The sequence below is a fragment of the Aquila chrysaetos genome, chromosome 12, assembly GCF_900496995.4.
Source record: "Aquila chrysaetos chrysaetos chromosome 12, bAquChr1.4, whole genome shotgun sequence".
In the NCBI taxonomy this organism is placed as follows: Eukaryota; Metazoa; Chordata; class Aves; order Accipitriformes; family Accipitridae; genus Aquila; species Aquila chrysaetos.
In genome coordinates this window covers 4472332-4486344 of record NC_044015.1, presented here as the reverse complement: position 1 = coordinate 4486344, position 14013 = coordinate 4472332, and the positions used below count along the sequence as shown (strand labels likewise).

The window sequence follows — 14013 nt, the reverse complement described above, 5'->3', positions numbered from 1 at the left end:
TGCTTTAAAAGGGGAAAGGGGTTGAACCCAAATGCATCAGATAAAATCAAACAAAGTCTGGAGATCTGGAAAAGTGCAGTCTCCTGAGACACAGGATGGAAACCCCTGTCACCAGGAATAGCTAAAACCAATATGGAGATGATGCTAGAAATGTCTTAGCATGGACACTTCTTGAATGCTTGCAGATGGAGCAGAAGCACCATGCGAGAACCAAGTAACAGCTTGCCCAGCCTGAGAGCAGTTTTCCAACAACGATGCTTTGCTGAAGCTTCCCAACACATGTCACTCTACAGATTCAGCTGGGAGGGAGCATCTCCTGCAGCCCAGCCGACACAGGTAAAGCCTCAGGAGGGGAGCAAGCTGGTAGCTTATATCCGTAAATGGGACACACCTACAAAATCTGTTGGACATCTTCCTCCCTGCCCTGGGCATTGTATGCTGCTAAGTCTCCTCCCTCCTTCACAAGGTGATGGAAGTCAGTGCCTCCATGTCCAGGAGATCTCTAAAACAGCAATGTGGCCTTTACTGTTTTTGCAAAGTCCCGCCCATTCTCTTCCACATCTGCAGCTCATCCAGTGGTGCTGCGCACTCTGTAGCAGCAGGGACCCAAAAGGCTACAGTTATGAGTATTATATTCCTCTATTATTTCTGAGTGCTGCAAATACGTCAGGCACTGAAACTCAAGAGAAACCTTCAGTGCTAGGTCTCCAGTTCAGTCTCTCCAGTTTGCACAGTACGGTAAATAGCAATAATCAATGAGTACATCCAGTGTGAGTCCAGCATTGGGCCAGTTGAGATTTACCTCGATTAATACAAACAGCCAGATGTTAACTGAGTTGCTCACTTGCATTTAAAGCTGGTAAAATAATTTTTAAATCACTAAAAAGGTCTAAAATGTTGAAATGCTTTCTACCCTCTTCATTAACAATTTTGGTATAAATTGTCTTTTTGCTTATTTTTTTTATTTTGTAAGTAATTCGTTTCAAAAAAAGGAAATGGTTCAGTCAACTCAGCTAAAGGTGAGAGAATGTTTTATAAAGGCAATTTCCAAATACAGAAATATCATTTTTGAAAACACCTTATTTAAAAAGAAGGAAGTAAAACTAAAATATATTTTGCATTTGAGTAAAAAACAAATATTTAGTCCTCCAAAATAATTGTTGCAAACATAAATGAAACTATCTTCTGGATCACACTGTGTCTGGTCAAAGAGAAAAAGAGTTCATTCTCTCTGAAGATAAATTATGATAAAATGGGAAAAAAATGGATTAGGTTCTGCTCTCATTTCATACCAGTGTAAATCCACCGCCTTTTAATCACTATCGCTTTTTTCTTGCTCCAGACAGCTGAGGGGTTTGAAACTTCCATCAATAGTTTCCCATGTCAAGCAATTAAGACTTCAAGCACATTCGTGAGGATGAAGCACATTCGTGAGGATGAAGGCGACGATGAAGCAAAGGTAATTAAAATGGTTGCCACCCCAAGCAGCTGTAGTTGTGTTACATGGTGTGAGCACCACCTCTGCTGTCTTAGCCTCTTCCTGCCTCTGGTCCCTTCACACCTCAAATTTTATCTTGGTTTGTAAGCAGAGCAGCCAGGTGAAACTCAGACTTACTCACACAGCAGCTGCAGGGTCTGGCAGGTCTCGTCCAGCAAGATGAACATCATGGCCAGAAGCAGTTATGCTGTAGTGATGCAGCCTAGCCCTGTAAGCTCCCTTATCATTTATGCAAAGCAGGGAAAATCACTTCCCTCTTTGAAGCATAAGACATTTCCCTCCCACCCCCTCCTTCCAAACCCGTCACGTCTTTGGAAGGTCTTACATTGGCCCCACAGTGGGCCATTCCTCTGCTACCTCAGTGGGAGTCCAGGCCACTCTCCTCCAGGCTGCTGAGGGCTTTGGTCTTAATCCGGAGCTTGTGAGGTAGGGCAGCATAGCTTCGGCCCTTCAAATGGTCTTCTGAAGGGCAGGGCAGGCCGCATGGGGGTAGAGGAGAAGTTTTGGGCACTTGTTGCTCATCATCTTCATCTGAGGCAGTTGTGCTGCTTTCTTTGCTCACCTCAGCTGGAATGGGGGAAGGGCACAAGAAGCAGGCACTGCCTGACAAAGGCAAGTGGAAAGCGTATTTGTCTGGGCAGCAGTAATTGAGAAACGGAGAGCAAACTGTGGATCTGAAGGATGCATCAAGCCTCTTCGGCTGCTGAAGGCCACGTGTGTCCATGGGAGCTGACTTTGAGTCACAGCCAAGGGTATTTCTGGATGGGCCAAAGGTTTTGCAGGAAAAGTCAGCTGGCTCCAGCACCGTCGGCACAAAGCTCTTCATTGTGAAGAAGCAGGACTCCCCAGCAAAGGGCTCTGCCTCGAGGAGTGGGGAGGCTGCTTTGTGCCCTCTGAAATAAACCCCCAGGAAGTCCTGAAGGGAGTCACCCTGGTAGGTGCTGGTGTCTGGGCTGATGAGCCCAAAGCGCAGCTTCAGGGACAGCAGCTCTGTCCTGAGGATGGCATTCTCCTCGCTGAGAGCAGCCAGCTGGCTCTCCATGGCGAAGTCATTGAGGCGCCTCTTCTCCCGTGAGCGCTTGGCCGCCTCGTTGTTCTTGCGCCTTTTCTCCCAGTACATGTTGTCCTTCTTCTCATCTGGCATGAACTCCCGCTTGCGCCGGGAGGGACCGCTCAGCTTGCCATGGAGGAGCTTAGCCTTGCTCTGCTGAAGCGCAAGCTCATTGACGGTGCTCAGCGGTGCCATGAAGTTTTCCATGGTCGTGAACACAGCCGGGGTTCTGCCAGAATTAGAACAAAAAAATATTACCACTAAAGGTGTTATTAATACCAATGAATAAATTAATATAGCCATGTGATTGTTTTATCTCTGTTGCAGTCATACCAAGAACACTGAGTACAGCACCATGCACACATGTAACCTGAGGACAGCTTCCCTCAGCTATTTCTGTCATTTTGGAGCCACGTTTTCAAAATACTCTTTGCACATCAATGCACTCATATCTTACCAGTGTCTGCAAAGTCCATCAGGGGGTACTCAAAAAATGTGTATGACTGAGCAGAGTTAAAAAGGACATATTTTGCTGACTCAGTGGACAGTCACAAATACTTTGCCTAACTAACTTCAATCAGGATAATAAAAATTGCTCTCACGTACCACTTATCTCCCACTAATCTCAAACTGCCTTACAAAGGAAATAAGTCTCATTGCCCCTGTTTTACAGATAAGGAATGCACAGGGAGAAGAACTGATTTACCTCAGCCACGTACCTTAGTTAGCAGCTGAAGCAGGATTACAAATCTACTGCATATACTCAGTCCCCATTTCTCCCCAACCCCCCTGGTCCCACCCTGGAAAACTGGATTTGATGAAGTCTGTGATTTTGATAGATCTGTAAGCAAATGTGTATGAACACCATGAAAGTGCCATCTAAGAGCTTGCTAGTACTTGCACAGCAGGTGCTGAGCACCAAGTGTTGGCACAGAAGTGTCCATCTCAAGACAATGACCATGGTACGTTCCTGACTATGGGAAGAAGCTAACAGAGAAGACCAATGATAACAGTCTAAGTTGTGAATTAAACTAATAACAGATCGCACTCCAGACATCCCCATCTAAGATACAAGCTTCCTGTAACATGGCGATCTTCCAGGAAAACCACATCAGCCTCCTGCCTCTTGGCAGTCTGGGAGGGATTGTGCTGATCTAGTGCGAGTGTCACCTCAGACATCCTCTATGCTTCACAGAGACCTAGTGAGGGAGCTTAGCATGACATATATCTTACTCTGAAGTAGTCACATTTGATCAGCTGAGCTTCTTGGGCTGTTGCCTATTGACTGCAAGAAAGCCCAGAGTGAGTAATTCTGATTTAACCCTTGCAGGCATCTTAGGTCTGGTGAGAGGAATCACATCTTGTGAGACTAACTTAAATTTTGGGAAACTACTTTGTAGAGTCAAGAGGAGACAGCTTGTTATGACAGCTCTACAGGATGGATAGGGAAGGAGCAAAGAAAGGATCTCACTCAGAAATGCTTCACTGCCAGACCGCTCAGGACCTACGTCCCATCTAACAGACAGCTGGGCCAGAGGGACCAGCCAGCACTGAGCCTGATAAGCCATCACCTCTACAGGATTACCCTAAAATGGTAAAGAAGGGCATAATTGTTTCACTTTGATTAGCAACTAATGCACTGAAGCTTTGGTATTTGCCACGTTTCGATCCCCACAGCCCTTGCACAAGGCCCTTCATTTTAGCCTCATGACTATGTGACTGTTGGCACCCACAAAGACCAAGGCACAAACAGTGGTCAGGATGCCCTCCACACTGTCTGGTGGGTTGCACTTTACTAGAACTGCAATGCACTCACGGTTCACCACATAACTAGAATAATAATAGTACCTGTTTATATAATTGCAAAGTGCTTTTCTGAGTCATGGGGACAACATCACCAAGGTTCCTGGCAGGGCTGGTCAGAGTGTTGGGGAGAGGAGGGCTGGCTGATATTTTCAGCTGAAAATGTTTCCCTTCCCCAAGAAAAAAAAGTTTCAGGCTGAAAATTGCCCAAACTCAGGGGCAATAAAATCAACATAACATCCAAAAGCCAAGCATTATTCAGTTTTTAGCCAGAAACATCCAGTTGGAGTATTTTTGGCTTTCAAACAGCTATTTAGGAATCACATTAAATGGACACATTCAGAGCCACAGGTGAAGTGAGAAGTCAAACTCATTTAGAAAGCCTGGGCTGTATACGTTCATGCAGTCAGATGCTGTAAGCTGGTGAAAATCTGGCATGTGACCTTTCTGAAAATCAACGCAGCTAATAATTGGCATGACTAATAGCCAACATTCTTGCTAAATCAATTTATTGCATAAGTGACATGAATTATTCTTTTCTTGATGACTGATACCCATCTACAAGCAAAAGGGGAAGATATAATTCAAAATCATTCAGGACATCACTTTGGGCAGGGACTGTATGTCCTTCTGAACGCAGAAGGGCACTAGTTCAATGAAGGACTTACAGAAACAGAAATGATAAAGGACCATGTTTGGGTGCTCCACTTGCTCTTCATGAGCATTCACATCAAAACTAATCAAAAAAGCTCACACATCTGTGTAAAAAACCAATTCCTAAACATTGTCCAGTTGTAATTTGTGTCTAGAGGTTTTGAAAATTTCTAGTGTTCTTCAATTCCTAAGTTTCCTGTAAAAAACCACATTTGAATGGTCTAGTTTTCCAAGAGTGACTAGTGATTTCTTAAGAATTCAACTCATAAATCATAAAGAGGACAAGATTTTGGAAGCAAAGTACTCTCTTTGTTTTCTTGCATAGGTCTTTCTGAAAATCAGATCCCTTTCCAAGGTATCTCAAGCTAGCACTCAACAAATGAGGCATAAAAGATCACTAGCAGATTTTGAAAATCAAACAATGTGAGAACGTATGTAAAGGAGTTCTGTCATATACACAGTTACTTATATATCGTACAGCAGAAACGTGAACACTGAGCCTAAAAATGCTAATCTTCTGTAGAAGCTATTTGATTAAATATTCTGCTGCTTACAGATAAATTATCAGCTATTTATTTTTACAGACTCGGAGACCTTCGGTATTGGCAGGTTGTTATCAACTGTGATCTCTGCACAATGCAGTCCGGCAAAATAGACAAATCCACATCTATTCACTATCCGAGTTTGCTCAGCATGACCAGAGTTTTGTTCTCGTTTAAATTGAGACAAGTTCCATGAAAATATTCTCTGTCCAAATCAGTGTGATTTTGTAATTAAATACATTTGGAATTAATTTATTTTAATTTAGCCATAAGTCTTTGAGATCTCAAACAGTATGCAAAGGTTCTGAGAGTAATTAAAGACCAAAACAAAGAATGTCCTTTAGCATGAATATGTTTGGGGTAATTCCTCCAGCCTTTGATCAAAATTACTTCGGATCTCAAAGCATCAAAGGGAGAATTTCAGTGAGTGTACCTGTGGTTTCTGACAGCGTCAAGAGGCAGAAATACACTATTGTTTCAGGGCTTAATCACTTACCAGGAATTTTTCAGGTTAGTATTTGACGTGACTTTGTTGTTGAATGAGTCAAAGATCAACAGGTGGCTTTTTCACTGTGTAAACTCACCACCCTCATTGGGTAAAGTAGTTTGTTTTCTCCCTGTCCTTCTCTTGTTCCTGGTGCCTGTCATAAGGAGATCCTATAAGTTTCAAGATTACTATAACCAACATTCACTGTCCAATATAGCTGGGAAGCATGGGAAATAAAAGGCACCCAAAATAGGCATTTGTGAGACAGAACAAAAAAGTAACAAAGAACCCGAACTCTTCCTTCCAGCAAACTCTTTTAAGCACATTGTTTAACCTTTCCCACATTTGTTCAATCCCTCACACTCTAGTCCATTGTGCCAAGGTGAGAATTTCCTTCAGACCCCAACTTCATGCTGTGTGAACTGAAGCAGATGGAAGTGAAATAATGAGAAGTGAGGGTTGAGTCCAGGAGAAGAGGCAGGAGTCAAACCAGAGGGAGGGCACAGTTACACTTACTTGGAGGTGGGGAAGGTTTGGAAGGAGGTTGGGTGTGAAGTTGGAGGCAGGGGAAGTTCTTATCAGAGGCAGGATCTGGCCTTTTAAGGGCAAGGAATGAAGACTGAGCTGAGCCAGTATGTGAAAACATCAAGTTTTAGGCCACAGAGTCTAAACTGTACCTGTTATTTATATCTGCACAAAGTCGCACATACACCCACATGACATTTGACTTGGGACTCTTCACGAGTGAAGAATCTAGCAATCAAGCGCACAAGGTGACACACAGCTTGTACCCGCAAGGCCGAGTGGAAACATTAATATTAGTGACAATGGTAGAACCGTTTTGGTCAAGTGCATTATGCAACCAATATTTCCTAAGGTGCACTGGTATCTGTTGTTTCTGCGGTTATAAATGTAGAAGACAATTACTAATATCTTGGCAGAATGTCAGCCATGTTCTGTATTATCTGCATCCTGAACAGAAGAGAAAGCACCAAAACCATTGTAAAATTATGGCATTCATTTTTCACCTCTGATTTGCACTAAATCTGCTAGCTCTGTTCAGACAGAGCATCTCTCCAAAGTCCTACTTCTCTAGAGAGAGCAGCCTTTGAACTCCTCCAGTCTCTTACGTTTCTGAGCAGGCAGAAAGCAAGCCACGTTTTTCTGTAAAGACTGTCAAATACATGAAGACATGCAATAAAAACTATCCTTACCACTTCTACAATCCATCTAATCAGCTGTGAACGGCTAAATGTGTAATGTCCTAGTTTAATGATGACACTAAACCATTTACACCTCTGTGTAAATGAGGACATGTTGTATTGAGGTTTTTGTACATGTACTCTATCTACCTGGTCGAAAGATCCTCCTTTCTGGTAAAAATGCTTTCCTTCCACTAACAGAAGACCATGTTAGGGCTTGGGCTTCAGAGGTTTGGTTCAGACCTATCTCCCCTTCTTTCTCTTATCTCCACCCTGAGCAGCAGATCAGAGCAGACTCTGATGAATTGTACTTTCCAGCAGGTTGCACAAAGCCCTCCAGGAAAAACTTATATCTAACAGGAACTGATTCACTGCAGATCTACAAGATGATATAAACTTTTTTTTAATCAAAACACACTGCCTCATAAAACAGCTGGTGAATCTCACTTTTCTGTGATCGTAAGTCAAGCTCTCAACCCACAGATTATTCTTTTTCCCAAGGATGTATTAAAATTAGCACAGATCCTGCAAAGGGCAACCAGAACAGCCATAGATTCAGGACAGTTTCTGTAAATAGAAATGCTAACTCATTATTTCTCAAGAACAAAGAACATGTGCTGGAATTATCAGACAGTAGATTTCAAAGAAACAAAAGGAAGCACACCTTCATACGACATTAAAATGAAATTTGGAGTTCACTGCCTCAGGATAATGTAGTCATCAAAAATAAAAAGGGAATCACAAAAAATACTAGGCCAAAGATTAGGCCAGGTGGACCTTTAAGCTGACTAAGTCTGAGCACTCTTATATCCTAAAATACTGTGTGAATTTAAGTATTAAATAAATTTCTAGCTGTATTGGGTTTACGTGGCAAAGTTTGGTAGCTGGGGGGCTACAGGGGTGGCTTCTGTAAGAAGCTGCTAGAAGCTTCTGCTGTGTCCAACAGAGCCTACGCCAGCCGGCTCCAGGACGGACCCACTGCTGGCTAAGGCTGATTAAATTATATCATCCTAAACTAAATCAGAATTCAGTTGTTAATCTCAAGCCACTCTAATACATCAGTATCTAACCCACAGGAGTTATTCAGAATTTACACTGATAAAATAAGATAATAAACAGGCCCCAGTGAGCATGGCATGATTTACAACAGAAACCTCTGAAAACTTCTACCAGGACCACTGCGCTGTACAAACACTGCACTGCAAGCACCTTAGTAAACAAGTTTCGATCCTCGCTGCTGCTTCTTCACCATAGTAATAAGAAAAAAAAATCTGTGGTTTGGCAGTATCTTACAATACTCTCTAAACCTACTGGCCGATTTAAGATAAAAGGACATCATTCTAATTACTCATATTCCTGAGTATTTCACATTCATTCTAAAGCAGTGGTTAACAGGTGCTATTGAGGAATAGGTATTACTCACTTTTTGTATCTCAATGGGAAATAGCATAGTCTATTGATTAAAGCAGGCAGAAGAGAAGAGAACAGAGCAGACCCTAATGACCTGTATGCCTGAACTCCAGGACAACTGCTTCTGTGGCTGCTACTGATGGAAGAATCACTCTTGCTGGTGAAGCTTTAAACTCAAATTCAAAGCAAAACTGCATCAGAAACAACTACGGTATGCCAAAGTCACAATTTTGATGTGTGTCTATTCTGAAAACACACAAATGATTGTTGGCTCAGAGCGCCAAATGTTGCTGCAAGTCTGTCAATGTATTGCAGTGCCTTTACAGACAGATTTTCAAAATCAAGCATTTTCACCATCGGGCCAGGTTTTCTGAAGTCTGGTTTCCACTGAAGCTTTGCACTCGCTTGGGCACTTGTTTGAAAATCAGATTCCATGACCCCATAAGGATTCTCTGGAGTGGATTGAAACCTGGCCACAACCACAGATGCTGAACTCCTGAAAATCAAGTTTTTCTCTACAGATTCAGAGTCTGAAGGATATATTGAACTTTCTGGTCTACTAAAATTCTAGGCTCAAAAATATTAAATCACTGTCTCTGCAGCTTGATCACAACAGGTTGTTTGTTAGGGGCTTGTTAGAATTAGTTTTGTCTTCAAACCATGTGAACCTACCCAAAATTACCAAACCACCTGCAGCAGAACTGCTGGGTGTTACAGCTTGTAAGCTGTATAAGCTTTCCTTGATTCCTCAGTCCTTTTGGGCAAAGCCCACACTGCTCATGGTAACTAGCCTCAAAACCAGCTCAGGTACTACTCTATTTGGAACAAACTGACCTCTAAATTTTACTGTGGGTCTACAACAGTCTGTAAGACTGGAAATACTCTGCAAAACCCTCAAAACCCTAAGTTACTAATGATTCTTTGCAAGTGACAGAGTTTTGCATTTCTTGGTCTGTAAATGCCTCAGTGCATGCTGCTGATGAATAATGAAGTCTTCATGGTGTTTGCTCCATTCAGCTTGCCTCTGTGCCCAAGAAAACTGACCCCATCACACCATGGCTCAATGTAAAATACTTCGTAAATGTGGGTTTTTCTCTGGGAAAGGACTTTAAAGAAATCCTTTTTCTTCCCCTGCTTTATTTCATAGATTGGGTCAAAAGTATTGACTTTTCAGCAGATTATGCTTGGCAGGAATACTTTAGTTGAATTCTGAAATACTGGAATCGGAAACTCAAGTGTTTCAGCTGAAAACACAGAACAGTTAAAATCATAGTATTTTCAGATAATTTTTTCTGATTTTTTTTTAAACAACTAAAACTTTCCTTGGAAAGCCAACTACATCTGACAAACGGTCTGGATACTACGGAGTATTATACAAACATTTTTAGTTATCTTGTTAGTTCAGCTTCAGCACCTACTTGGTGGACCCTGCTCCAGGAAGAAATAAAGCATGAATAACTGAATTGTTCTTTTTCCCCTGGCCATTTCTTCACTGCACAACACAGGGTAGCACAGAGATATCTGAGCTATTTCATTCAGATGCAACAATGCTGAGATAGACTGGAATTCCCCCAAGCTAACTAATGCCAACAAGCTCAATTTGGCAATGCTACCATGACCAGACTACATCTACTACTGAAGCTGGCTTACTGAGAGCACGCTTAAGCACAAGCATAACGCACAGATTTGCAGGACCAGACCATACTGTATCAGATCTGTGTCACATCGTTTATCGAAAAGCAGTAAGTAACACATAAACCCATTATGCTATGCAGCAGCATAGATGGCAGGTATAAACCTGTTAATTCTTGCACGTAGATATTTTAAATGGCAGCTTTTGGTCTGCTGTGCTAACAGGAACCGGCAAGGTGTGGCTGCATTTACCTTGGTGTAACTCAGCAGTAACTCTCTTCCAGTCACTAGACCTTCACTCACACGACTGATGGGAGAAGAAGAGAACCAGCCCAGGAACTCACACATCTGGCTCCAGTTGAACGAGCAGATGGATGCTCGTGCGCAGCGTGCCGCTGGCAGTATGTGCAGCCCTGCATCTGCTCTCCACCTCTCTCTGCCTACCCAGAGGGATGGAAAATTCCATTTGGTTCATACTGAGTCTGACAAAAACTGCTTTCACAGTAGTTTTTTTAAAAGTAAAGATCAATTCACAAAGATAAAGCTCATAACTATCTCAAGGTTACCCCAGATGTTATGGTGATGCCTCATCATGAGGAAGAAGTGAGAGAGGCGGTCTAGACCCAAACTAAGTCCCTCTCTGTAGCTCAGGAATGTCATTGCAGGCTATGAAATCAATGAGACCTAAGTACGTGTTTAAAATTAAGCAGAGGCTAAGAGCTTTTCCTGAAACAAGGCTAGAAACGCTGGCTTAAGCAGGGCTGCCATTGATGTTAGCAAGTCAGTGGCTTTCTGTCTTGGAAATTAGAAGTCAAGAACCACCAGAAAAGAACTGGACACATTTCTAATCTTTCCTAGATGCAATCATCTGTGGTTAGTAGGTCTTGAGGACACATGAAATCCCTATTTTAAAAACAGAGTGGAATCATTTGCAAATCACAAAATCCCCCGCTCTGTAGAAGCTACAAAGTTACCACTGTCAGAAAGTTCGTAACAATACTTTAATAGGAAAACCAGAACAAATCCTGATAAAAACAAGGACCTCCCCCCATTTTCAAAATCCATTCCCCAGCAAACACCAGTCATCAGGAAAGACAGCCTTCTCCTATATTTGATATTCCCGATTCTTTTCTTCATCTTTTCACATATCTGTTTCAAAACACCCAACCCCAAATATTTTGTTCAGCCAGTAAAACTTCCAGAACCTGCTTCATTCCCCATTCTCCTCCTTGTTGTACAGTCACGTACATCAGCAGTTGCAAATTATTCGTTATTTAGAAAACTGAATTAGGCCCTCAACTTGCCACTGAACTTCAGAGACACACATACGCAGTAGAGCCCCGTGGGGTTTTGCTAACCCAGCAGTGCTGTCATCCAGATTCCAGCCCTAAGAAATTATTTTGCTTTAAGTAGACAAACTAAAGCCAAGCTCTCCCATTCTTTCTCCCAGTCTTTTCCTGCTTCTAACTCCAGCATAAGCACTTCCACAATGCAGGACTGATCATAGCATCCCATTTACAAAAGTTTTTGCAGACCCTAAATAAAACTCATCTCATTGCTTACCCTCCTGTTTCAGAACGAGAAACTGATGATCACAAAATAGAAACCATTAACACTAAGATGTATAGAAATATTTAGCAGATCAGGAGCGGAGTGTATCAAGGACCAGAAATTTCTGCACATGGCACCTTTCTCATCGTTTTCTGGCAGGAAGACTCCCATCCTTGTGGTTTTTTGCAGAAGTCCAAATGATCCAATGCTCTCTAAAAGCTTTCCTTTTTCTTTTTAAGGAAGTAAGCCATCACTACCGACTTGTCTTGAAGGCTGCCAGGCCTGCTCCACTCATACATGTGTGCAAAGGGCACTCACTGCAGAATGTGACCACTTCTCTCATTCATTAATTGTTAATATCAAGATTTTCTGTCAGAGGTTTCCCTTTCACTCTGCTATCACAGGAAATAAATGAAACTTTTGAAGATTTTGCAAGGCAGAGTCATGCATCAGCCACTTCTGCCTGAGTTTCTATAATACACAGAACTAGTGACAACCCACTTGTACTAAAGATGAAACTCCTAATTTCAGTCTCAAATCATTGAGTTTCTCTGTGCCCAAAGCAACAGGGTGCTTATCAGTGCTTTATCAGATTCAAAATACTTACTTCTGGGTAACTAAAGTGAAATGCTGATGTAAATTCACATGGTCCAGTCCTAGAAATATTTCTTCCAGATTCAAACTGATTGCTGCAGTTTCCTTTTTAAATCATCAGAAAAGAAGATAAAGCTGTAAATTAGGACTTGGGTTTTATCTGAAACTACACTAGAGTCAAATCTGGAGTGCCTCCACTAAGGCTGTATAACTCATTCCCAATTTCTGCCAAAGCAGCAGAAATCAGCAGCCAGTCTATAATAGCCTTTACAGAAACCAGCAAAAGACAATGAACTACCTCTTCCATCCTTTGAGTTATTCCTTGCAATATTAATATTTGCAGTACACTTTCACTGGATGGAAGCAGTAGGAATTTCTGCCTAAACTGCTTAACTCTACAAGGAAATAAAGAAACTCTTCCGTCTCAAAACACAAAGCCAAATTCTGCTGTTAATTGCCTGTTGTCTGACTTTCTGCTAGTAATTGCATCTTATCTGACTTATTGCAGAGGTTTGAAAAAGGAGGGAGCTATGACCTTGGCACAGATTTCAGCTAGACACACGTGAGATTACTCACCAAAGAGTTTTCACCTGCCAGAGCTCTTGGGTCTGAGAGATCCCCAGGAGCATGGGACCAGTCTTCGACTCCCCGAAGACCAAAATTCAGGGGACACTTCACTCCCCAGTTGCCACAGCCACATTGACATGGTAGCACAGTAAGAGCACACGTCAAACCAATACTACACAATAACCTCGCCAGGAAGCAAAGAACAACACTGCAGCCAGGGGAAACTGTGAGACAAAGTACAAGGAGTGAGAAAGGCTAAACAGCAAAAACTGGATTGTGTTCTAGAGGCTTGTGTTTCAGTGAAAAAGTCAGGGTAGGAATCACAAGGATGAGGCCAGGTCCTTGGGTCATTGCTTACAGGTGGTCAGAAGTTGCGGAGTCACTCAGGCAAAAAAATCCTGAAGCTTAATAAGACTTTCCTAATATCTGCTGTTTTCCTGAAAGCCTCTGCTAGCTGAAGTTACCTCATTAGGTAGGAGTCTCAGCTTTCGATTAGAGAAAAATGTGTTTAGCTCTTGTGGATGCAGACGATTCAAAATCCAACACTGAGGAGTCTCAAAACCAAGACAAATAGAAAGCTTCCCTTCAACAACAACAACAAAAAAAACAACTCCACAAACAAACCAAAACAAAACCAAAAGTTCTTCACATTTTGATTTTACCACTCAACATGACTTGAATTTGGCTTTTAAAAACATGCTGCAAAGAAGACATCATTTAAAGTTAGAACCGGAATGTTTTCTTAAAATAGTTCATGATTTAGAGTCTCTTTATTAGAGGACTGCAGTTCTGAGACATCTCAAAGGATGCCTGAATTTAAAAAGCGGTCTTTTTAAATGAAGCCTCTTATGTTTGGCAATCAGAAATGTCAGAGTCTGGAGTCATTAGTCTTTTCTGAAATACTGCCTTATGTCTGAAGATTATTCCACTCATGCTGGCACGGAAGTCACCCTACAGTTAATTATTGCGATAATTATTTCTGATAAGCAGAGATGCTAGATTTGGGATAATTGGCATGTAGT

General features: G+C 42.0%; 1 protein-coding gene across 1 annotated transcript; it reads right to left on the bottom strand.

The window, feature by feature from the left end:
* Window positions 1–1856: 1856 nt before the first annotated feature.
* Window positions 1857–13270, bottom strand: NFILZ (NFIL3 like basic leucine zipper). The gene is made up of 2 exons (XM_030032707.1): window positions 13001–13270; window positions 1857–2778 (listed from the first exon to the last, which is right to left on the bottom strand). The coding sequence occupies exon 2, from the start codon at window positions 2754–2756 to the stop codon at window positions 1857–1859; it is 900 nt and encodes a 299-aa protein (XP_029888567.1). The 5' UTR covers window positions 2757–2778; window positions 13001–13270.
* Window positions 13271–14013: the final 743 nt, after the last annotated feature.

Coding starts and splice junctions, on each gene's coding strand:
- NFILZ (XM_030032707.1), bottom strand. CDS start 2,756: ATGGAAAACTTCATGGCACCGCTGAGCACCGTCAATGAGCTTGCGCTT.